The 26,322-nt window shown below is 36.6% G+C and overlaps 1 protein-coding gene across 18 annotated transcripts in view; it reads right to left on the reverse strand.

Moving 5' to 3' along the window:
• The window catches only part of DST (dystonin), a 427,647-nt gene that overhangs the window by 15,102 nt on the left and 386,223 nt on the right, over positions 1-26,322 (reverse strand). For all 18 annotated transcript variants that reach the window (XM_054569508.1, XM_054569506.1, XM_054569525.1 and 15 more), the window contains 13 exons: positions 22,809-23,006; positions 22,332-22,460; positions 19,464-19,634; positions 18,458-18,613; positions 18,051-18,257; positions 15,426-15,545; positions 12,541-12,710; positions 11,051-11,210; positions 8,146-8,340; positions 7,505-7,633; positions 4,002-4,145; positions 2,842-3,030; positions 1,250-1,379 (listed from right to left, as the gene is read on the reverse strand). In XM_054569508.1, coding sequence (XP_054425483.1) covers positions 1,250-1,379; positions 2,842-3,030; positions 4,002-4,145; positions 7,505-7,633; positions 8,146-8,340; positions 11,051-11,210; positions 12,541-12,710; positions 15,426-15,545; positions 18,051-18,257; positions 18,458-18,613; positions 19,464-19,634; positions 22,332-22,460; positions 22,809-23,006 — 2,098 coding nt within the window. The remainder of the gene's footprint in view (positions 1-1,249; positions 1,380-2,841; positions 3,031-4,001; positions 4,146-7,504; positions 7,634-8,145; positions 8,341-11,050; positions 11,211-12,540; positions 12,711-15,425; positions 15,546-18,050; positions 18,258-18,457; positions 18,614-19,463; positions 19,635-22,331; positions 22,461-22,808; positions 23,007-26,322) is intronic.

Consider the following 26,322-nt stretch of genomic DNA (forward strand, 5'->3'; position numbering starts at 1 on the left):
TAGGTGAGGCAAGAGACGCTGGGCATCCATTAAGAGTCAGAGCAAGATACCTGACAATTCCAATCCAATGTGGGAAATGGACTTGGGGGAAAGGTAGGATCCTACACACACTTCCACGTGGTGTCGTGCCACAACTCACTCCCTTACTAATGCTTTGTCCCCCTTTCTGGCAATTTTTCCTGGCTAAGTTTCGAAAACTTCACAGAACAATGATCTCAACACATTTTTCTCACCTAACTAAACAGTTGCATGTGGTCTAGAGCAATTACTGGCCTAAAGTCATGTAGGAAGTTGCTGTCCAGCTGGGATTTGCCTGGAATTCCTAATTCGCATAGGGCTCTACACATGTCAGAATATTAACAGCTAATATTTACTGAGTATTTAACTATATACAAGAAAGTACGCTAAGCATTTCATGTATATTAGCTCATTTAATCCTCACCATAGTCCAATGAGGTTATAATTATCCCCTTTTATAGAAGAGAAAACTGAGACGAGAGAGAGAGAGAGAGAGAGAGAGAGAGAGAGAGAGAGAGAGAGAGAGAGAGAATTTAAGTAGCTCATCCAAGGTTACATTTCCCAGCTGGTGAGTGGTGAGGACAGCCAAGGAGTCTGTCTCCAGAGCTCTTAGCCGCTTTCTTACCATGCTTCCTTGTGGAATACAGTAACTACAATAGATTGGAAACCATTTTTAAAATTATGGCACCATTCAGAAATATACAAAATGTATGATATAAATTGTGCTTCTTTTAAGTCTCCTCCAAGCTGGCCATTATGTTTTTAATGTCACTCAGTGGGTCAAGATAGCCTAAAGTCTTGTGAACATGAGCCAAACCTATCAGATCGCTGGTCACTACTAAACATTTAGGTCATGAACTTTACCCAGATAACAGCCATTTCTGTTACATTCCACTCTAAGGTTCTTTATATACTAGAAGCAAAATGAAACAATTCAAAGGGGCTGATGATTTCTGTTCTTGATGCAAAATTTTCAGTTTCTTCTAGCTAATCAAAAAGATACACTTCAAGCCAATAAACTTACATGTTGTGACCTGGACATGTCTTTTTCTTTATTTTTAAGTAGGTTGCTATAAAACTTGAGCCCATTTTTCCTTTCAAGAAAACATTTTATGATAGTTCATGTAGAATCGCAAATTGCTCCAAAATTTCAAACAATAAATCAAAATAAAAGAAAACGCAACTTCCTTGCTTAACCATCTTCATTTTAAAGGAATTGGCCCCTGCTTACTTCCTGCTCGTCCCTTATCCAAGACGGGAATGTGGGACTGTAACGAGGAAGGGTCAGCTGTTCTCCTCTTGTAGGTCTTGGTAACTTTATCCACATCAGGTTGTTTTCTGGTCATTTCTTCCATGAAGGTCTGAAATGAAAGAAATTGTATCAATTAAATACAAATATACGAGAGAGAGCCACCTGCAGAAATGAACTAAAAACAAAAGGATCAAAAGGCCACGCTATTGTTTCTGAAAAACAAATAAACCATCATGTTTTATCTTTAGGGGAAAATATCTAAACCATCGTAACATAGCATTTACTCATTTCTAAAGAATACAAAATGTTATAGCTGGTAAATAATTACAACATTACAAAGGTAATTGGTTTTTGTTTGAGCACCACACCTGGGGGCAGCTGCAATGAATGACAAAACCTGCCTGGACACCAGCCGGGGTCAAGTATCCAGGCTCTTCCTGAAGGACCCTAAAGTGAGCATTTGTCTGCAAAGAAACAAGTTACCTGCGGTGACCACCTAAGGCTTTTTTGTGGAAATTTCACCTACATATTGAAAATATTTAAGATGGCGGTGGCAAACAGTGACAAAAAGCATCCACTTTAAATGTGGATATATTTTAAATGTTTTTGTCAATGAAAGTGCTTTGCCAAGGAGGGTGAAAGTTATTCAGGTTAAAGTTTATATTTAAAAAGGTCAGCTATCTTGACATTTCTTATGCCATCTCCTTAGGCTTATTATTATTGCTAACTATATTGTTGATTTTATATGTATATATTACTATTTTAAGTATTCCTGTATCTGGACTATTTGGCAAAGGCAGAGACTGCAGTGAAAAGTGATGGGGAAAGGAGGAGGCAGGTAAAAGTGAAAAGTGACACATTTCTGGACTATTTTTCACACCAGAGAACTCTGCTCACTTTAACACCTCTGATCACAGAGAACATGGCCTGAGACACTTACAGGGCCACTGCAGACATCAATATCTTCTATTTTTATTAAAATGTAACAGCAATGTTAACTGTTCAACTCAGCTGACACAATGTTTCCCTTTGTAAATGTAAATTTAACAAGCTACCAAGTGAGAGTTAGTGTGATGCCCATCATTTTAGAGTTTAAAACAGGTAGGATATACAGGGGAAATATTTTTTTGATCCAAATGATTAGCTATGTATTTAGAGTACTGATGGTCATCTCGGGCGATGTTGCACTGCAAACAGTAGGAGATGCAAACACGGAGCAATAAAATAAGGGAGGATGAGATCGCCCAGACAGAGAATAGAATGAACGGAGCAGAGAGCTGAGGACAGGACGTAAGGCGAGTGGCCACTTAGAAAGCTTGGAGAGGTAGGGCAGGAGTCCATCTGAAACAGTGCCACGCAGGTATAACTTCACAGAAGCCAAAAAGAATGTGTGTTGAGAAGATAACAGTGAAAGAGGAGAGCCCATCAAAACTCAGTAACTGTGAAAAGTGTTAAGGCGGTGGTAGAATTAGAAACCCAGTTGGAAGGAGTTGAAGATCTTTTGAGCACTACAACAGTGCAAGAAAGTAACTATCTGAGAAGACCAGGGTTAAGAACGGTATTTATTTTACCTGGTGTTCTGCAATGAGGGCTTTCACCTCTTCAATTTCTTGCGGGATGGCCTCTTTGTCCTTCTCACTAAGTGTAGTTTCAGCCCACTGCAACCACGTCAGCAACGCTTCCAACAATTCCTGTTTAGCAATGAGCCCAGCCAGGGCACCTGCTAATCTCTGCTGATGTTGCTTCGCCCAGGCCAGCACCTGTTAGAGAAACAAAAATTTCTCTGAATTTCTTCCATGTTGGTGTGTGATCTAATTGATATAAAATACACAAAATGGAAATGTAAATTAGGATCATCTTGGGCTAGAAGTCTGTCTAGATCCCTTCAGTGGTGCCAAGGCCCTGCTTGTGGAGGACATGGGAGCCCGCTGAGACAGTCGCCACCTTCAGAAGTTAAGAGATGTATGTAAATCACCCAGGCTTCCTTTTGCTTTCTCACTTACATTCAAATCAGCATTCTCTGAAGAATCACACACACTAACTCCATGTAGAACAGAATAGAAATAAAAATAGCTAAGATCTTAAATACAGAATTAATTCAATTAGTGTACACAATTCATCCCACAAATATATATTATACTACTGTGAAATGCTATTCAACTGCTGGATTATTCAACAGACACAATGTGGAAGTGAGGCAGAAAGTTATCCAGTGAAGCAAGTATTTGCCTGTTTCAGGGACATGGCTGCAAAATTCCTCTCACTGTTTAAAGAAAAGTGGATTGTCCTGACTGGTGTGGTTCAGTTGGTTGGAACCTCGACCCACAAACTGGAAGGATGCAGGTTCCATTCTCAGCCAGGGTACAAACCTCGGTCGCAAGGCAGCTGATCGATGTTTCTTACATAGATTTTTCTCTCCCTCTCTCTCTCTCTCCCTCCCTTTCCCTCTCGCTAAAAATCAATAAGCATGTCCTCAGGTGAGGATAAAAAAATTCTGGAAGGAAGGATGGAAGAAAAGGAAGGGGAGGGGAGAGATGGGGAGAGGAGGGGAACGATGAAGCACAGGCTTCAGAGGCTGGTGATACACACAGGAAGGGTATTTTAAAGAACATTTCTCTCTGCAGAGGCCTCATGTTCTCATGACTGTAAGTGTATCTCAACTGCTGAAGTTTCCATATCCCCTGACTGTTGATGCTACTGCTGCTCTGCAGACGACCTGCACCACACTGACCTCCTCAAACCTGGCCCGGATGATTGTTATCCAGTGCTTGATGGTGGTGATGGAGTCGGGGTGGCAGATGGCCAGAACGGCATCCCCCATGCTGGTAGCTTTATTGAGTGCGGCTCGTTTTTCTTCCAGTTTCTTCATGAATTCCTACAGCAGAAACAAAGTGTTCAATTAGCCATTGGCACAGGCTGAAAACAAAACTCCTGTGACATGCTTGACTGTCAGAGTTAAACAATTAAACAAGAACTTTAACTGGTTTATTCACTGCTGGAAATAATCCACTAATAGGGGAATTAAGAGAGGAGAAGGCCCCAAAGTAGGAAATAAAGTACTTTCTAATATGTATTTTTAAAAAATTATAGGATAGCATCCCATGCTTTATAAAATACATTAGACAAGAAATACTCTCTCCTAATTTTTTTATAATTATATTATTAATGAGAGTAGGATTGGGAGAAACGGTTATACCAGGGATAGAAATAATATTGATTGAAACAAAAAAAATCTAACAAGTAAGACAAGAAGGTTAGTATATAAAATAGCGTTCACTGTGTCAGTAAAGTAAGAGCATGTACCGAAAAATGTGCCAAGGAAGAGAGAAGGCTGGACAAGGCGCTGTGGAAGGCTGCGGGTGTGGGAGAGGCAGCACAAATGTCCAGCCAGGACGGAGGCAGACGGAGGCTGGCGAGAGTGCGCCAGACAGCAGGCCGGCTGCCTGAGAATGGTCTCTTTCACTCAAAGGCCAATAAGAGCCACTCTCTGGCCCTGCAGGATGGATAAGCCTCAAAAGGTCTGCCACTGTACCCACAGACGCCTGAATCATAGAACTCTGCACATATGATTAAAAAACGAGGACCTTTACCTCAAAACAGCTGATATGCTTCCAAAACCACACACTGAATTTCAAGCATCCAAAGACACCCCAATTTATCTGGACTCCCATACTAAGAAGGATTCCTTGATCACACCGTCACCGTAGAGGGGTGCCAGAGGCTGCAAACACAGCTGACACTCATGCCCTGTGACCCAGGGTGATCATCTGAAACTAGGTGTTTACTACAGTCCCAAGCCCTTTCGAACCTTCACAAAGCAGTCTGTCACATGCCTCCTACTTGAGCAGTTTGCTATGCAAACATAATGTGTTTACATACTTATCTACTAGAGTTTAAGGTCCACAAGATCGAAAGACTATGTCTTAATTAAACTTTGTGTCTTTGTAATTGAATAAATGGTTTTCAGCCTTTTATTTACACATTTTTACTGCTGTGGAGTCAAGGTTCAATTAACAATATACTCCACTAACGTGACCTACTTTTTAAAATATCATGACTCACCTCTAAAAACATTATAATTTCCCCCACTATATATCATCTTAAATGAAAGAAAAAAAAAACACTTTACTAGGAAGGGAAATCTAGAGGTTAACAACAGCTGTGCTTTTCCAGAGGTTAACAAGCTGATCAGATCATGTACTTTTAATCACTCCTACACCTGGAAGAGCCTGGTGCTGTCAACGCTGGGGACTGGCCTGTCAACTCCCTGCTGTGCTCTCCGCTCTTCCACTGTCACCTGAGACCTACTTTAGTAGTTTGTGCTCACCTAGGAACATCTGCCATTTCTAGTCCTGAGGCTGATAAGTTAAATTAAATATTCTGTTTGTTTTTTTCTACTGGCAAATGTGTGAAGGGAAAGAGAGGAAATGAAAAAGAATGAAGAATGTTACTGTAAAATACCATTACTAAGAAGCCCTTTATAAAATAACCTGTTATTTAAATAGCTTATGCTATTTAAAATTTTTTACAGATAATTACAGTAAGTCCTCCCTTAACATAGTCAATAGATTCTGCAACTTAAAGTGAAACAACACAACAAAACCAATTTTATCATAGGCTAATTGATACAAACAAAAGTTAAGTCCCTTTAGCATCTCATCAATATTATCACAAAATGACATTACTGGAGGACCTACAGTTTTTGTAAAAACCACTACCTCTGCTCTGGATACCTGCCTCCTGGTGATTCTGGGGGTTTCCCAGTCCTGCTGTGTGGGTGGTGAGACCAGAAGTGGACTCGTTTCTGTCGGGGGGACAGACATGAGCCCTGGGCTGCGAGGGGCTCCTCTGAGACCCACGCCTAAGTAGGTCTGAGTACCTCAGCGCTGGCTGCAGTCAGCCCATGGTAACCTAACACAGGATCTGGCTCCAATAACGCCCCTCTTTAATTATAAAATCTTTTATTAAAAAATCATAAGCATGCAATTCTGTAACATAGCAATATCACACTCAGGCACACCATTTGGCATTTTTGGTGAAATGTTCAAATTAAAACTATAAATTACTATACCCATATTACTACCCTACCAACCACACTCAAGCAGGCCTTAGTTCTGCCAGATCTTGTATAACCTGGTATTTCAAAATATTGAACTGAATAAAGTATTTACAATAAACTTGATATAATTTTCGTATTCTTACATTCTAGTTTCAGCTTTACATGGTGCAGGAAGCATTTCATCCCTCCAGATAATGTCATACCAGATCACATCACTTTTCTTAATGACAAGGCAATATTTCATTGCTATAGGTTGTACAACCCATCACTGAGAGAGTATTGTAATTAAAATAAGAAGTCTCCGTAGATGATGTAATTCATGCTACACTGGAATTATCAATGTATTTCTAACTTGACCTTGAAAGCTGAGGTTACTCAGTAGTTCAATAGATCCTTTAAAGTTAACAGGAATCCTGACAGCAATACTACATTGAGTGTTAGCACTGCAAAGTCCTGACATTTAGAGGCAAAGCTTTAAAAAAAAAGTCTGTTAAGATCTATCTGAAGCAGACTCTTCAGGGTTTTGCTACTTCTATGCTTTATCACAAGAAACACCTTGATCTGAAACTCAATGGCCAGGTTTTTACTTAATTAATAGTATGCCTATTTATATAATTCATTTATCAACATAATTTATGCTAGAGTTATTTTTCAAGAGAATTTAAGGTGGCTCTTGATTAAAAATAGAATTGGCAGAGGCTTAAAAATAAAATTTAAAGACCAATTATTAAATTACTTGCTTGTCTTGAAAGTCAAAATTATTAATTTATAATTCTAATGACATAATTATGCCAAACTGCTTACTAAGGAAGTTTTATCTTTGAAATGCACATAAAAGTGCAACAAAATTGACCAACTTTGGTCAGAAGCCAAATAACTCTTAAAAAAATCAATGAGCTTCCTAAAGATAGGAAACCAAGTGACTAACCATCTTTAGAATAACCATATTCTTTATAAAGAAAACAAAAAGCTAGTCACACATACCTGTGTATAGGGGCACATGGACACACCTATGCCAGCAATGAGGACATAAGCAAATTCTCAAATGTACCAGATCTTTAATAAGTTCTCAAGAATGAACATATTCATGCAGTTGATATTTGCAGTCACAAGTCTATTTTCTTTACTTTGTTTGATTTTCTCATTTAGTTTTACTTAGCATTTACGTAACTCACTTTATGCTGATCGATGAGCATCCGAAGAGCATCCTCATCGTCTGGGAGAACTCCATGGAAACGCAGGGTTTGCTCTGCCTCAGCCAGCCACTCCAAGAGGGCGTGCACCACTGAGTGAAACTCTTCTGCCTAAAGGTTCACACACCCAAACGCCCCAAAACAAGAGTCCCAAATATGCTCGTTAGTATAGTGGATTCTTCCTCTCAATAAAAATAAAAGTTTTACATTTAAATTGATGCTATGCATTATCCCCATTAAAAAGATAAAGCTATACAGTGCTGCCTTTTACAAATATAAGAAAACATCTAATATATCAAAAAAGTCTGTATGTATGGAGAATAACTCATCATCTTAACAATTTGATTGTAGATGAATGGCAGCCCATTGTACATTCAAGCTGAAAAATTACTCAAGCAGCACATTTATGTGAAGATTAGAAAACCTCCCTCAATAGTGAATTAAGTTCTTTCTTTCGGGGAGGATTTGGAGGGAAAGACCAAGGCAATGATACTGTAAGAACTTCCTTCTCCATGGCTGTCTTGCTTGAGAAATGTGGAGCTTCACAGTCTTCATGAAAGCAATTCTTACTGAGGCTTCGATACCTTCTCACTACACACACCTATAATTTATGTGACTTTTACCTGGCGCAGAGCTGCTTCTAACCGTGTTTGCTTTGATATAGAAAGTGCGCACACAGTCTCCCAGCGCGTGCTTAACTCCTGCATCTGGACCTTGACCCAGGAGGAGTCGTCTCGGCTGCCTTCTATGAGCTCTCGGGCCGAGCGCTTGAGGGCCTGTACACTGCTGGTTCTCTTCCCCAATTCCTTTTGGAAGGCCTAAGAAAACCATATGTTTATAGAAATTAATTTTTAATTACAAAACCAAAACAGTAAGACATAGCTAGAAATATATGTGTGTAAATAACATCATGTACAGATCTCTGAGCCCTATAGTTGGAGGACCTAGACTTTCACACAATCTTCAAAGACATGACACACTGCTTGTTTCAGAGCACTGTTCAGAGCAGTCTTGTATATTAGACACAGAGCGCGGACTGGTGGTTGCCCAAGGGGTGAGCGTGGTTAGGGGCTGGGTGAAAAAGGTGAGGGGACTGAGAAGTACAGATTAGCAATTACAAAACAGTCAAAGGGATGTAAATACTGCATAGGGAATATCATCAATAGCATTGCAATAACTATGTATGTGTCAGGTGGGTACCGGAAATATGAGGGGGAACACTTTGTAAAAGATATGATTGCCTAACTACTGTGCTGTACATCTGAAACTAATACAAAATAATACTGAATGTAAACTTCGACTGAAAAATAAAATTTAAAGTTCTTAAGAGAGACAGAGTCTTGTATAAATTGGTTCAATCTTGTAACATTCTCCCAAGTGAAAAACCCTATTTTAAATAACACATTGAATTTAAATAATAGTGGCCACCCTTCATTACTTCAATTCCACAAAGTAATGCATCAAATTCCTGTTTTTCTTTGATTCCTTAAAATGGTGCCTCAGTTCCTCTGAAACCATTACTGAGTACCTCCTGTGTGTTGGCTACCAAAATCCTCTTAATTAGTAAACATATCTAAGAGACTAACATATAACTAAGGAATCTTGGGGTACTTCACGGGGATCCTTAGCTATAAAGGCAAGAAATCTCATGGGGGTTAGCATGTAGTTCTTTTTTCCTATAACGTGACTTCATCTTTTATAGCATCCTGAGTACTAATAACCCGTAATGTCAAATTTTAGTAGCCTCAATCCTTGTCACCTTGGAGGAAAAGCTTTTTGTGTTTCTCCCCCATCTAATGCAGGTGAAATCTGATGTGCCAGGAGTTAAATTGGCTTTTTTTTTTTGGCCACAGACTTAATCCAAGAAATGAGTCCAGGACTCTTTACTTCTGATCCTGGAGTTTGTGTATGAAACTAGAACTTTTAAATAACCAACTTTATGTATAGAATAAAATTATCTTATTTTTCTAAAAAATCATTACAAATGAATATTACCAAGCACATTTTATTACTGTGGCTTTATCTGTGGCTCTCTCTTTTGATACTCAGATCATTTATAAAAGAGAGCCTACCAAAACGAATTCAGAACTAGTGTGATGAATTCTTTGCTGATTTCTCTCTCACAGCTTTAAACGAGATGTGCCTGTGGATAGATGCATGCACACACGCGCGCACGCACGCACAAACACCCATGCACAGACGGTGCAGAATCTGAGCTTTCTCTTTGTGACAGGACTAGTCCAATATTTCTGAGCAGACTTTCCAATGTACTTTGTATACTTAAACTCCTTCTTGAGTCTTCCAATTGTATTACTAATGCTAAATGATTAATTCATTCTTGATGACCTTTAATATATAAAAAACCTGGCAAGTGCCTAGGGGAGTAAATATTTAGACAGTGAGCTTACAAAAATGGTATTTATGTAAAAAGGAACATTACACTATTCATTACTCATTGAATGAATGCCAGGGAATGGAAAAGTTTATATTAATCATGCACAAAATATTTGTTTTAATATAGGCAAAGCAACATATTTAAAATTTTTAATTTTTGCAGGCCTGATCAATGTTCTTTATTTATTCTTTTATTTTCTAGTATTCAAAATAACACTCTCCTTTATTGATATGAGATACTAAAACCAGAAAAGGGGAACTAAATCTGCAAAAGGACCAAAAATGTAAAAAGGAACAAGATCAAAATAGCACAACCAGGGAGTATAAAGGAAACATGTTTAAATAAAGTAAATTTTCTGAACTCAAAAATTATAGAGGGGAAATATAGCATGAATTCAAGTACAGTGCTGTAAGATATCACTAAAGTCAACTGATAAAACCCATTCTACATATCACTGTGTCTAACGTTGTTTTTAAGGCTCAGTTGTAATACAGCATTTGATCATAATTGAGGACCTCGGACTCAATAACAGCTGGAGGTCTCAAATATGACCTTTGATTTGCACAACAGTTTAACATATGTATCAGGAGATTGCAAGGAAACCAATTTTCTTGAAGTAATAATCAAATCCCTCCCAGCATATGCTGTTGTCTCATAAATGGCAGTAGTTCAAGGGGCAAGGTTAAAACAGTTTAAAAAAAAAAGAAAAGCAGCTGATCAAGATCCCCATCGGTCATGTCACAAGTCTATCCATTTGTGCAATGACCAAGTTCCAGGTCACTGGAATGATTTTAAATGATATTACATAATTATTTAAATGAATAAAAAAGATAGTGAAACATTCTTCAAACATGTTTTAAAGTACCAGAGAATAAAATCACTTTCCAAATTCTAAAAGTTCTTGAATCTAGAAAATTAAACACAAAAGTATTTCATTGATACTAAAATAATTTTCCTACATTGTTTTTAAAGTTTGCTTCCTAATTCTGCTCAAATGTCCATACATTTAAATATTAAAGATTTATGTAGTATGAGATATAGTCTCTAAGGTTTCAAAAGGCTAAGTGGTCACAGTTCCTTTTATACTCAGAATAATCAAATGAGATGAATAAAATGTCCCAGGTAAACAATACCTTGTGATTATCTATCAGATTCATCACTAAATCAATGTCTCCATGGACAGGCTGGTCTTCTGCCAGCTGGGGTTCAACTCTATACAACCAATCAATGAGGGCCTGCAGGGCATCTGTGAATTGTCCGGAAAACAACAGAGCTTCCTCCAATTTGTTTTGTCTGGGGGGAGGGGGAAAAGGAGGAAAAATCAGTCTGAGCAACAAAAAAGCCAGCCTATATAGCCTAACAGCTAAAACTCATTTATGAAGTTTGAACAATATGTTGGTATTCACTGCTGTTATCTGTGCTTTCTTTAGAAAATAACAATGCTGTTCTCAAATTTTATCTTTTGCTCTTTAAATACATGGCATCTGTTCCAAGAAAATTCCCTCATCACCACCCCTGGAAAACACAGCCCCTTCAGTATCTCCATAAAAACATGCTTTTTTAACTAAAATTTTTTTCTAATTGTTTTAAATTATCATACAGTAAAATTGAGGTTTTTGGATATACGGTTCTATGAATTTTAACACATGTATACAGTTATGTGACCATCATCATAATCAAGACCCAGAACAGTTCCATCATCTCAAAAAATCTCCCTTGGGCTGTGTCTTTATAGTCACAGCCTGCCCCCAACTCTCAGGCCTGGCATTTACAGATCTGTCTGCCATCGCTGATCCTTGGTCTTTTCAAGAATGTCATATAAAAGAAATAATTTATCTGACTATATGACATTGTAAAAAGCATGACCTTTTGAAATTGGAGAAGATTTTTTAAATTAACACACACACACACACACACACACACACACACACACACACACACACACTCTCTTATTGTGAAATTCCCTAGAGTAGAATATTCTATTTACTCTTGATACTGACAAAAGTGATTAGACTAAGGATCAATAAAAACTTTGAAAACATTTTAAAGATATTTGAACTCTTTCATACTATCGTTCCTTCCTAAATACTTAAAAATTTTGAAACAAGTTTTTGACTTTCACAGTTGACGTGTAATGAGAAAGATGGAGATAGAAATGGGTAGATAGAAGCTGGAAGGGAACACGGTATCATATCAGTAGACCTTGCACAGTAAGAGCCTATATTTTAGTTCACACCAATATTAAATCTCTAAAGGGTATGAAGCAGGGGAATAACAAGATTCATTTATGTTTTAAAAAGACCACCCTGGCAGTTATGTAGAAACTGGATTACAGAGGACAATAGCAGACCAGGAGACCAGTCTGAAGATAACTGCTGTAGTCAGGTGTGAGATGACAGAAGTTTGGACTCACTTTTGAGTGAATTGGGTAATTAAAAATAAATAGTAATGAACAGCAAAGCCTTCTCAGTGCAGGAACTGTGTAAGGGGGTACTGAGGACCAGCAGAAGTTCCCCAGGCAAAGGATGTATTTAAGGGTCCTAAATTATCCCTGCAAAGCATGGCTCTTGTGTATCTGAAGGAGGTCCACAATGTAACCAAGCTGCCTTATAGAACATTTTACCTCTCCACAGATTTTCCACAGATAGTGTCCCATTTGTCCCTCAGTTCACTCAGCATGTCATCCAGTTTCAGGTTGTCATCAGCCAGGGAAGTTTTCTCCTTCAGAGAACGCCCAGTTCTGTTGGTGGTATCGTAGACAGAATGCTTGGCTCCAAGTGATTTTTGAAACTCCTATATATTTAACAAGACAACAATGTGCATGTGTACTTGGTACTAATAAACAAATAAGTACATAAGAGACATTAAAAGAGGCATCTCTAATAAATGGGATCTAACCGCCAGAAGACATAAGCAAGTAATTGATTCACAGAGTATAGTGCTTGACTCTACATAGGAACACATCAGGGTAGAGAAGAGTCTTTACATTTTCAAATTGAAGGTTTTAATTTTCTCAGAAGCCAGATGTCTCCATGAGCACCTACTATTATCAAGAAAATAATTTCAAAGCAAAACAAATCCTGAATCTTTTGTAGCTACTAACCACAAATAGTATGCTAGTTATGATGAGATGGAATTGCTAATAAACTATTGAAAATCCCATGGTTTGGGGACAAAAAGTGTAGTTAACATCCTATGAGTAACTACAGGTCCAGAAAGGACACAGAGTGACTATGTAATGTAAAAGTTTACTACTTTTTTTTCTTTTGTCAGACAGATTTATTGTAACACATTTTCATTAGTCACAATAATGTTACATGTAATTTTATCTGTGAACTAGGATGAGGGGCAAATAAGAACCACATCTGTAGATCTCTATGTTTGGACCTAATGGTCATTCTATTCACACCACTTGGGGGGCCTACACCCTCCTCTCCACCTCTGTAATGACCTACCAAAGTCTCAAAAGATCCACAAGTTACTCTTCTAAGTACCAAATAGCTGTACTGTCAACACAACATCTATGCTTTGTTACGCTTTACATTGTTAATCTTCATGTTTGTTGTACAGGTGTGGGAGGGGTGAATTCTATTCTTTCTACACAACTCAATTATAAGCCTTTCTGGAGCAATGATATTGTCTTTGGAGGGTTCTCATTATCAGGTTATGTTTTCTGTGTGTTTGTAAGTATATAATAGAAAGAATGAGACAACTGCTATTGCATATACAATGTAATCCCAGGGATAGGAAGAAAAGCAAGGTCAAATTAATAGGCAGCTTATTAGCTCAAAAATAAAAATGAGCACTAATTTAAAAATTAGTAAGCACTAATACAGTGATTCTCCGTCCTGGAAGGACATTAGAATCACTCCAGATAATAAAATGCTATGCAAATGTGTAATTTTCCAAAATAACCTCAGTTACAATTACCTCATAAGTTTTTATTGCCTTTAAAAGCGAGTGACTTTAAGGGTCTTATAATGACTAAGATATTTATTTTGTCATGTAATAGGAGGCAACTACATCTTGGAATTTTTTAGCAATGAACACCATTACCATATCACACTATTTTTGCAGTTCATTTTCTGTAGAAATTACTTTTCTCATGTTATTCTCAACAAGATGTTAGACTTATAATCATAGCATTGACAGATTTCCTTCATATAGCAGATATATAATAAATGTTATAGCTGAATATAGGGTAAGTTAAAACTTTTTAAAGACAAAAAGAAAACCCCAAATAATTAACAGAAAGGACTTCTTTTAAAATTAGCTGAATGTACCATGTATCTTTATCTGAGGGAAACGGTGACTATGGCAATAAGCCACACTAGGGAAAATAGAGAATCTAACAGGGTTCCTTGCATACCCTTATTACTAGGATTTCAAATTTAAATATTCAATATATTCTCATAAAACTACATGACATGACATCTATAATCAAGTTCAAATAAGACATTCTATATTGCAGAGGAGGCCCTCATTTTCCCATCAGAGAGGAAGGAAGGTACTGCTCACTGTCACTGGGCTGCCAATATTAGATGTGGCAGCTCAGGGACATTTGCCAGTAGAACGAACCACTCATAAGCCTTCATCTAGACAAAACCAGATATTCATTATGTTTGCTCCCATCAACCTAAGATCATGACCCTCTGAGGTTAGTTAGAGGTTCACCAATGGAAGCAACCAACCTACATGGATGATGGCTAAAATTCTCTGATGATGACCTTATATCGTCCCAGTTTTTTCCATCCTTTTATAAATTACCATGTTTCAAGCACTGATTTATATGTAGATGCCCAAATCTGTCAAACTGTCCTCAGAAACTACTCTCCTTTTACCCACATCCTCCCCCTGAGTGCTGATGGTCAAACAGAATTACACAGAGACCCAAATTCAATAGATCAGAGGAGGTCGGGGAAATGCTCTTTGAATGCCATGTAGTAGGAATAAAAAACTGTAGAAAATATAAAATGCGACGTTTCTACATCTCCTAATCTACACAAGGAACCACTGACTATGTGTCATTGAAGGTAACGATGGAATTTCATATACCCACATATATACAATAAAATGCCAATTTAGATAGAAGAAACCAATTTTCCCCAGTGGAATGTTAAAAATAATCTATATGGAGAAATTCATATTACTTTTTACTATAGACTTATCTTCTGCATGGCCTGGCCTATGAAAGAAAATACAAGATAAGACAACTGTTAAAAATTGAATTGCCAATGTTTGAACTCCTACAAATCCTTTATATGTTTTAGATTGTAGAAGACTTCTAGTTTTAATTTTGTCTGGATCATAATGGAATGGTCCATGGAGAGTAAAGATCCTACTGCCACTTGACCAATGTGAAGGGCAACTGGTTTTAAATTTCATGTAGTTCACTCTGACCAACCTTTTCTTCCTCAAGTGATGAATAAACACACAATCAAATACAAATTTAAAAGTGATATTGAAGTATATAAAGACCCAACATGCTTTTCTTAATTGTAGACCCACCTTATGCTGTGCAAGTTGTGTTTTTATTTTGTCTGGATCATTGGCAATTTCCAGTTCGGAATCCAAAGACTTTTCTGACTCTTCTAGCCACTCCATAAGTTTACTCCAAGCTTCATGGAACTGTAAAGAAATTTACATTTTGTCCAGATAATTTTCTGGTATACTCACTATGTTTAAAATTTAATATTTATTTAAATAGAAATCATTAATGAAATCTTGAAAATTAATTCAACATTTCCCTTGAAGGAAAAAAGTAGTAGTTTCATCAGCAGATTACAAACTCTTGTTAACTCTTGGCTTTTGTAGTCCTGTCCCATGGTAACTTCATTATAATTCATTCAAGCACATAAAATTTAATAAAAACAGAAATGTTAGGGAGCACCAGGAAGAACTCTCTTTCTTTCGCTTAATAATTAATGCCAACTCCCAGAGAATTTTATTTACTTCCAGCTATCTCTTGATGGATCTGAGTTTACTTCAATGGTGTTTAATTCTTATGTTTAAAAAAGGAACAAAACAGGATAGAGAGGATGAAGTTTGTAAAATGGCTTTATAAGTAACAAGAACAAAAAGTGGTAATTTTGTTCCTGTTTAATACAAAGATCAGTTAACATCTTTATTTTTGCTATCAAAATCTTCAAATCAATGCCCATGTTTCACATTTAATATGTAGAGCACCCACACCACTTGAGTTCTAACTAAATAAAATTCTCTGTGACATCTATGATCTTGAAAAGTCTGGTGCTACTTATACTTAATTTCACCCACAGTATGTTTTCTGTTTATCACTGAGAGCTAGTGAGTACTATTTTTGGAGATCAAATTATGAAAACAGTTGTACATTATTTCTTGTAATAAACTTAAGTGAACAGATACAGAGCAAAGACTTACGAAATCAAAATAAAATGTGTTTTACATCAAAGCACATTAATAATGAAATATCAAAAAGACACTTCTTACAAAAACAGCTCAATAAGAGCACGGAGTCACAGAGCTGCAAGGGTCCACTGGAACCCAACTCATCACGGGCCTGCTCTCCTCACAAGCCCCTCCCACGGCTCCAATCCGTTTAAACATGAAAACAGGGAGGCCAGAATAGACACATATGCTGTCAAAGTCAGACAGCTATGGTCAACATCTGAGTGAAAAACTGAGATGTTAGGATAAAAACCAATAAAGATACAGCTAGCCATGGTGTTAGGTAGTCTGGCCACAAATAACATTGGCTGTAACAGTTAGATGGAAAGCTTAATGGTGTGAACACACAGGTCCTGAGGCTGGTCCTACTTTCACAACCATTTTTAAGTCACTCAAATAGAAGAAATGCTGTCCTTTTCCACTGAGACCAATAGAAAATCCTTATAAAGTCAGTTAAACAAATCGGGAAGATACAATTGATTAAATGGAGAAGGGAGGAAGAGGGTGGGCAACTGGCTTCTGGCAGCCAAGAGATTTTTATAAGCTAGATGTTCATAACTCATAAAAGTCTATACTGCAGATGACACTGTTACACATGTGGAGAGAAAAATGTCAGACTCAGCATCAGTACTGTCTTACAAAATCATTAGAGACCGGTTCCATTCCAGAGACTCCTAACACTGCATATAGCATACCTCCCACTCAAAAAGGGATACAGGGCATGTAATCCTGTAACAGTGCAACTTATCATTTCCAAAGACTTTAAAAGCTCAGGCTGAGTAGCCTTAAACACTGAAACGCTAGACTCCCATGACATCTTCTGTATCACTCAACTGAGCCTAGTTCCCGAAAACAACGTAGTTCAGCACCACCGATGGACAAATGCAACTGAATGGGACAGCAAGAGTCATAAAATTCAGCCTCAATATGACACTTTCTAGTTTCTAGTAAAAATCAGAGATACATGCCAAGCAAGGTGAGTGCATCTTTCTCTTCCCTGGAAAATAGAGACACATAATTTTACTACTTCTCTGTGTTTAGTCTAGAATAGAATATTAATAACAAGTGAAGGAAGTAAGGTAAGTTCCTTGTGAGTGTTTCTAGATTAAAAAAAAAAGCAGCCCCAAAAGATTCAAACAATTTAAAAGTGGGATGGAGTAGTATCAAAATATTAGAAAAGAAATAAAGGCTTGCCAACAAGTATACAGATTCAGAGAGGGGAGGAGCACCAACCACCTCAGACACAGAGCACACCCTCTCAGAAAGCTAGCTAGGAGACTGTCTGGCTCTCAGCTCTGACAGTTTGAAGAAAGTCTGGCTTAGGAACTAAACAAAAGGTAGTAATATAATAAAATATGATGTCTCACTCTGAATATGAGAGTGAAGGTTGAAAGGACAAAGGAAAAAACAAGCAAACCCAGTAACAAAAATTTTGAGTCTCTTTTGGGGCCTTATGATAATGGTCCATCTATGAAGTCAGGCTATAACCAGTCTTTTCAGGATTAGACCCCAGGGCCTGAAGTTGCTGCCAGGTCAAAAAGCGATGTCGTCATCCCAACTTAGGGCACTGTCTTAGGAAACAGACACCTTGGCTTCATGCCAGGATTGTTATCACAGTACTGCGATAAAAGTACTTTAATAACACATATATTTCAACAACTAGAACTGATTTATTGTCAAGTTCAGAGAATTTTTATAAAGGTTTACCTGCTTGGCCCTCTTCCTGGCATCATCCAAAGATCTTCCTCTTTCTACTAACCGTTGAACCACTTTTTCCCACCGACTTTGTACACTGATAAGTAGATTCTTAATGAGGACAACATCTTGTTTCTGGCTAAAATACTTCAGGTGGGTTCCAGTTTTATCCAGCTCTATTATTTGCTCACGGTGAGAATTTACTTCATTGGCAAAGACCTTTCACAAGAAAAGGTAAAATTAGAAACAAATGAGAAACTGATCTATCTTGAAAATGTTCCTGGTGTCATAGGCAGAAACTATTTCAAAGGATAAAAGAAAGTTTGCAAACTATCAAATTCATGCTTTTGACATTAAAACAGTCTGCTGTCTGCAAAGGTATGGAGTCAGAAATGCTATCTATCTGAGTTATAGCATACCTTGTGTTCATCGATTTGAAATAAGACTGTGTCCAAGATAAGACTTGGCCGAGAAGCTACATTTAGGGTCTGTTCAGCCTGGGTGAGCCAGTTGATGAAGTCTTGGAGAGAATTGTGGAACTCCATTGCCAAGTTGAGGGCTTCTTCCAGTTTAGTCTGTGAAGAAAGATTATTTAGTATTTGATGATATTTGAGAGGATTTTTTCCCCCACCCAGTTAAACCACTCTCTGGCAGATTTCCTTCCCATCTATACTTTATTTATGTATGAGCTATATTACCTAAAGAGCTTATAAATGTAATGCATCTTCACTAAGATACTGGCAATCCAAACTCCTTGAAGTACAGTAAGAAGCATCTCACCGCAGCTAAAAACATTTTAATATACATTAAATTGTGGTTTGAGGACAATTAACCACATAAGACAATTACTAAACAGAATCTGTAAAAAGAAGACTTAACAGTCATATGATTAATTTTGGGGATTGCAATATACTATGAAATATATTTATGATGTGTCAGTGAGGGTATACAATCTAGTACTCCTATCCTATCATTTTTCTTATAGCATTAAACAGTAAGATTTTTAATCCTGTCTCATGGATTTTTGTTATGTAAGTGATTATTACATATAGACAATTATCTCATTCTCTTGATCTCCCTCTCTCCTGCTCCCTATATACGCCCCTTTGCTTAATAAATGTGATTAGGGTAGAGTTATTTAACAATCCAGAATTCCAGCGGTTCACAAATTTATAAATATAACCAGTAAGTGATCTATGATACACCGTTATCTACGTTTGCATAGATTACTTTAACTCTGTCCTTCTATATTAAGATAGAATACTGTTTTCAGCTGACCCTCATGAAACCTCCTAATATATACAGAGAAAATTCAAACATGGATCAGTAAAAGTTTCGCAGCACATGCTTCTCAGAGATAAGGTAAAACCTATTGAAATGAAACAACTAAAACATTCATTCTATTATATTAATCAAGGCACATACTTTCCTTTCATTGAGTTTGGTTTCCACTGATTCCCATTTTTCTTTCAAGTTATTTATGTCTTGGTCAATATTTGTCTCTGCAGATTCAGGGCATCTTGCAAGCATCTGTTGGCCTTTCTGCATCAGACTCCTGTACGTTTCTTCTTTAACATCAAAGGCAGCACAGATTTCCTAAATTGAAATACCCCAAGTTATATCATTTTTAAGAGAATAAAATCTAAGAGTTCTTATTCCAGATCAATTCCAAGCCCCTTATCATATACTCAACTCTATCCAGTATACAGACTAACCCTGACACATTCAAACTTTTCAAGATACTGAAAAAACACCTAAACCTATTGCCATACCCTGTCTACCAAGGAACCTCAGAAATGCTGCTATCTTCATGTGAAGGTTTATGAAGCAATATTTTAAATGTCATTATATCAGAAAGGCTTCGCTGTACAGTAACCAATCAACTCTGTGGTCTTTGGCAAGTAAGTTAACTTTACTAAGCCTCGATTTCTTCCTCTGTAAAGCAGGTTCTAAGTCTCTCCTCAAAATATATAATACAATAACTATAGTATTTTTGGTATAATTTAATTTGGGGCTCAGCAGACATCCAGTGGATAGAAAGTAAAGACCCAGTCTAGTAAGACACTTAAGTTGATAATTCAGACTTTGGGATCACAAAAGACAAACCTGTAGTACTACAAGAATACTATTCTAATTACAACATGTTTAAAGCTTTCAACAAGAATGCAGTGTGTATCTTTTCTATAAAGAATATAAAAAATACTGCTTAAACAAATTCAGAATTTAAAATCAATGAAACAGGAGTTATGTTCACGTAAAAAAATTCTCACTCTAGTCCACTGATTCAATTACAATGTCAGTGAAATATTGCTCCCACTGAAAAATTATATATTCCATGTTTAACATTTTAAACTTTACTAATTTTTAAAACTAAAATATAATTCAAAGAATTCATCCACATTAAAGTATAAAATTCAGTGTTTTACTAGTATTTTCACAAGGATGTGCATCTATTACTAATAACTCCAGAACACTTTAATTGCCTCAAAACTTTAAAATTTCTTAAGCCAGAAAAAAACACTTTCTAAAGATATTTATATCACTTACTGAAAACTTTTAATCCTAAAGCAAACCTTTTAAATATAGCTAAATCTCAGAAAACTGTACTATTCTATGTTTTCTGGGTTCCTTCAATTCTAATACAACCAAATCAAAAGAATATTACTTAAAAAATGTATTATAAATATGAATAACTTTAAAATTCTTTAAATATTGGAATTTCTATAATCTGTAAATTGTCAGGTTATAGCAAATTTATTTGAAACATCTCACCCAAACCACATAAGCTAATAATTAATATTTTTCTAAAAGTAAAATACCCTAAAGATAAACTCTTTGCTTTCCATTTTTTTACTTATATTCTTCTAAATTAACATTTTTTAAATGTTTGTTATTAGAAATTAATCTCGGGCATGTTTGTTCAAGAATTCATTAAACTTGTACTTAATGAACACTGTAATAGCTCCATAGGTACTTCCAGAAAAGTAAAGAAATATCTGGAAGTCGGTCAGGTTTTATGGAAAAGATAAACACTCCCAAGTTATTATTTAATTATTTTTTTCATTGAATGAATGGTCACTTGTTGTACACACACACACACACACACACACCCCCTAAAACAACAGTAAAAACAAAAAAACCACAAACAATAATTTTCTAAAATAATGAATATACATGAAAGGTTTCTAGAAAATTCCATACAGGATTAATAAGATTTATTTTAACTGCTCATGGCAATTGTGAAGTGAGTAAGACATTAATTCTGTTGTGTTTCCTCACAATGCCTACAAACAGTTACTTCCTGTCCACATCACCTAATTTAAAATTGTTTCCAAATAAGTACAGTTTTAGGAAGCTATTACAACATTAGACATGTGCTAAAGGATAGACTTTAATGTGCAATGGCCCATTTCTTTTGTCAAATCTCTAAATACTTCTACTTTTATTTCATAAGATACTAATTATCAGCATTTGAATATTAAAATGAATTCCTGATGCAAATTCACAAGTGTAAAAATTGGAGGATTAGTTTTCAAAATTTAAAGCAGACTGTTTTCTCTTAGAACTTTCAGAGCTGAATTATAATAGGAAATAAATATAAAATGTCAATAAATCAAAGGCAGTCTAAATTTAATTTGTCCATGTATCTGTGAAAGAAAGCCAGAGACTCAAGTTTAATTATTTTTTCCTCCTTGTCCTTTGGAGTTGACAGTGCCACTGAATCTGGGTGGGAACAGCCCACAGGCAGAAGGTTCCAGACTGGACGATCAAACAGAAGCCACCTCTTGTCCCTACCTGGTGTAGATGTAAAGCTGAAGATACAGCCCTCTCACCATTGAAACAAATAACTTCATTTTAACAGAACAAAAACATATTTTTCAGCTTCCTATGAAGCAAGGTGGAAATAAATTATATCAATAATTTTTAAGTCAATTCTGACTACTTTAGGGGTTTTTCTTATCATTCAATGAGCAACAGTTTTTAATTTATACACTGTTTACTATTATCCATATTAGTTTATCATTTTATGGGAGAAGGTATACTTTCAACAAACGTCTATACTCTTAAAACCCCTTTTCATATACTGATATACTAACCTTTGAAATAAAGAATAGTTTCTAAGTTGAAAATTTTAATCAATAAATGGCATTTTTAGGGCTTATACAGAGAGATTTCTGCTATGAAACTCTATATCCTTTAAATCTTCTGCCACTATTTATTTATCACCAGGGCCCATACAAAATGGCTAGTTTCTTAATCTGAGGCTAGAGCTGTAGGAAATAATATACTTACCATGTGGGCATTAAGCTGCTCCCTCGCTGTTTCTGGCAAACCTCCCAGGGGCTTAGATGCTAACAGATGGCGCTCTGTGTCGGTCAGCCACTGTTGCAAATCCTCAATTTCTCCATGAAACCCTTTGGCCTAGAGCGACAGAGAGTTTTAAGTTTGGGACATAAACATTGTCACTTTCAAGCAGAAAACAAGGTTTAAACAATCCAGACTGCTAAGCCTCTACGAATTCTGATGAACAGCCAGGTGACCCTAGGTTTGCCTTGCATTTCTTCTTCAGGAGAGTGCTAGTAGATAAGGCTATTACACTGAGAACTTGAGAGCTGCGTTCTCATCAGCTCTATTTTTTATCCCACTTATTTTTACCCATCCTTCTTGAGGTAGAAAAATTAAGCAGGGGCCTGTAAGCCAATGAAAGAATTCCATGCTAATTCAGTCTTCAAGGCTATAGAAAATTTCAGAATGTAGTCTCTTACTCACCTGGCGCAAGGCACCATCCAGCTGCTGCTTCCTTTGTTCCGTTTTTTCCAAAACATTTTGCCAGCGTTGATTTAAAACCTCTAGTTTGTTCTGAAGGCTGCTTGCTTCTTCTCCTGCACTTGATTCAATTAGGTCATTTCCTGCTTTATTAACAGCTTCCACTGTGGACTGATGAGCTAATACATCATTCTGGAGCACCTGAAAATATTAAGATAACACTATGGCTGCTAGTTGATAACATGTTAACATCACTTCTATTGCAATTGTTTGACTTCCTGGTTTTGAAAAATTCTGAAACAAAAGCATCATATACATAGAATTTTAATACTAATGAAGTTTTAAAATGATGGACTTCTTTTCCCTTACCTTTGCAGCTTTCCTGTCTACCAGTATCCCCTGAAATGATTATGTGAAACCACTGCTAGTTCTTCCCATTATAATAGCTTTGCAATTAATGACATTAAGTAACTATACACTATGATTTAAAGGCTCTAAAATTGTTCCTTTGATTCAAGCTCATTTTAATTGAACTTAATTGTAATGTTTTAAGTAAACAATTTAAAAGATATTTGTTTCTATATATGCATTTTCAAATAAGAAATTATTACATTTCTAAGATAAACAGCACCATGTTTTACAATTAGCACTCTAAAAGGGAAAAGCTGTCATGGAATATTCTTTTATCTTCTCTCATTGGGATGGTGCTAGAACTGACTGAGTTCACAGGACTCTTGGGAGACTTTAACATTACAGGGAAAGAGACTTATTTCACTGTGTATTAGGGATACTCAAGCTCAGCATCCCAAAGTCAAGCTGTCCCTTTAGTAGAAAATACACATATGAAATTCTTACTAACGATCCTAGTAAATAACGCCTTCCTATTGGACTACACAGTGGAAATACCAGAATAGGTTAGTAACACTGAAATGTACTAACATAGGGCAAGAGTGATTAAGTACAGAAAGCAACTCCAAGGCCAAAAAGATTTTTATACTGAAAAGAATAATAATAATTATACTTTAAAGAACAAATACAGCTTAGCGATAAATAGTTCCCTTTGAAGAAGACTGTGGTTTTGTATTTGGAAACCAGACAAACCCTCCCCCTAATGTATGTAAGAGTTGACAATCCTTCTCTATATTGACTGAGGGTTGTCATTGGGAAAGAAAAAAAAAGCACCCTCTCCTTTCCTAGGTAAGACATCTCGCATCTGGAGGGAAATGCAAACCAGGGAGGATTTTCACTGAAGGGCACTACCTGTCTACAATCACTGTGTCTATATACAATGAGTATATAGACTCATTTCTGAGGCACCTGGTGAGGAAGTGATTTTCAGACTGAAAAATCAATTGAGTAAGAAGTCTTCTTTATAATAAGCATGTCCTTTGATATGTTAACACTAGGGATCACCTTTAAAAGGTAAGATTGAAATATTCTCATGGTCAAAATATTTTAAAAATTCCATAAAATTCATTCTTCTAAACGGTCCAAGCCCTACATAAGCCACAGCCTACACGCAGGAGAAGGCATGAGAGAGATGGAAACATTTCCTCCTTCCCTCCAGCAACTGTGCTGGCAATCCTAAATCCTTTAACTGTTGACCTTTAAGGAATGAAAGAAGGATCCATTTTTAACTGTTCAAAGATAAATAAACAGAAATGAAAGGTCCCCAACTCATCACTTACCAAAATAACTGGATCAGGGTGCCTAATTTTTCCACCTCTCCTGTATTCCACAAAGTTCCTGACACTGATGTATGTCATTTTTCGGGACAATTGCTATGTTTATAAAATGTAAATGCCATAAACCCACATTGTGAGAATACACATGTTTTGTTTATATGCAGAGTCAGTGTGATTGGTCCTTACTGCTCTTAGTGAGGGTATAATATAGATATTAAATAACAAGAAGTATTAATGATGCATAAGTTCTAAGTGCTTAATTAAATATGGTTGGGCAATGACTATAAATATAGAGAGAACAAGGTAAAAAAGGAGAAAACTTTAAATTAGAAAAAAATTGCTATGGGAAAGAGTACAGAAGAGGGAGAACTAAAGCAAGAATAGTCAAAAAGTGTGTATCATAATCTTAGAGTGATAAAAACATCTTTTACTTCTAAATGCTATTAATTATGTAAAATAATCAAACTTTTTATTTTGATAACCAGTAAAACTTATTTAAAGTTAGGATTTGGGATCTAACCTTAAACAGATACCCCTATTAATGTGAATGGTAAGGTTCTATGGAAGACTGTTGAATGCCAGGATAAACTCTACTGAGCACATAACCTTTCATTCATTAAGCCTAGTGACTTACGCAACAGGGAATTTTCCATTAAGAATCATGGAGCATCACAAAGAAGACAAGAAGATAAAATTGTGTTGCATAGACCTCAAGATAAAATTTTTCAATTGATAAGCTTTAAATCAAGTGCAGGATATATAAAAGCTCTTTTAAATCTAGTATGTTAAAAAAAATTTATAACAAAAAGGACTCAGAACAAAAAGCCAGTGAAAAGGGAGACAGAGAGAGAAGAACAAGCCTCAATATAATGAAAGATGTGCAGACAGAAATATGTTAGACATGCCAAACAAGCAGCAAGTGAGAGAGCCATGGAGATAAGGGTGAACAGAGGAAATACACACACAACCTGCAGTGGGATAACATTTGAATCTAGAACTTAGTAGGCTATTCTCAAGAATGGTCTTAAAATCATGCTACATTAATCCAGTGACAGATACAATTGGGGACTTAAACTTGCATGCAGTGTTTGCCATGCAGCTGTAATAAAATTTAGCCAGAAATTTCCCATTCTTGCTGTTTCTGATAATATCTGCCTTGGACAATAGAAAAATATTTTTATAATCTTATAAGAAGTGTTTTATTAACCTTTAGTTACAAATGCCGAATACAAATGTGTTAAAATTACAAACTTGAAAAATGAATAAAGCATAGATGGAACTGGAGAGCATTATGCTAAGTGAAATAAGCCAAGAGGTGAAAGATAAATACTATATGATCTCACCTATAAGTGGAATCTAGTCAACAAAACGAGTGAGGCAAGCAAAATAGAATCAGAGACATGGAAATAAAGAACAAACTGCCAGTGACCAGAGGGGAGGCAGGAGGGGGATAACAGGGGAAAGAAGGGGAAGGATCATGTCAAGTAACTTGTATAAAGGACCTGTGGATAAAAACAACCAGCGGGGAAGGGCAGGGGAGAATAAAGCAGAAAAAATGGGGGCAACTGTAATTGAACAACACTAAAAAAAATTTTAAAAAGATTTTAAAAAGATAAAGAGAAGTGTATAAAGAAAGGACATTAAAAAAACGGATGAGCCCAGGCTGGCGTGGCTTAGTGGATTAAGTGCTGGCCTGTGAACCAAAGGGTCGCCAGTTTGATTCCCAGTGAGGGCACATGCCTGGGTTGCAGGCCAGGTCCCCAGCAGGGGGCACGCGAGAGGCAACTTACATTGATGTTTCATTCCCTCTGGTTCTCCCTCCCTTCCCCTCT

This window comes from Pteronotus mesoamericanus, unplaced genomic scaffold (assembly GCF_021234165.1).
Source record: "Pteronotus mesoamericanus isolate MK-2021 breed Mesoamerican mustached bat unplaced genomic scaffold, CSHL_Meso_final contig_20, whole genome shotgun sequence".
NCBI lineage: Eukaryota > Metazoa > Chordata > Mammalia > Chiroptera > Mormoopidae > Pteronotus > Pteronotus mesoamericanus.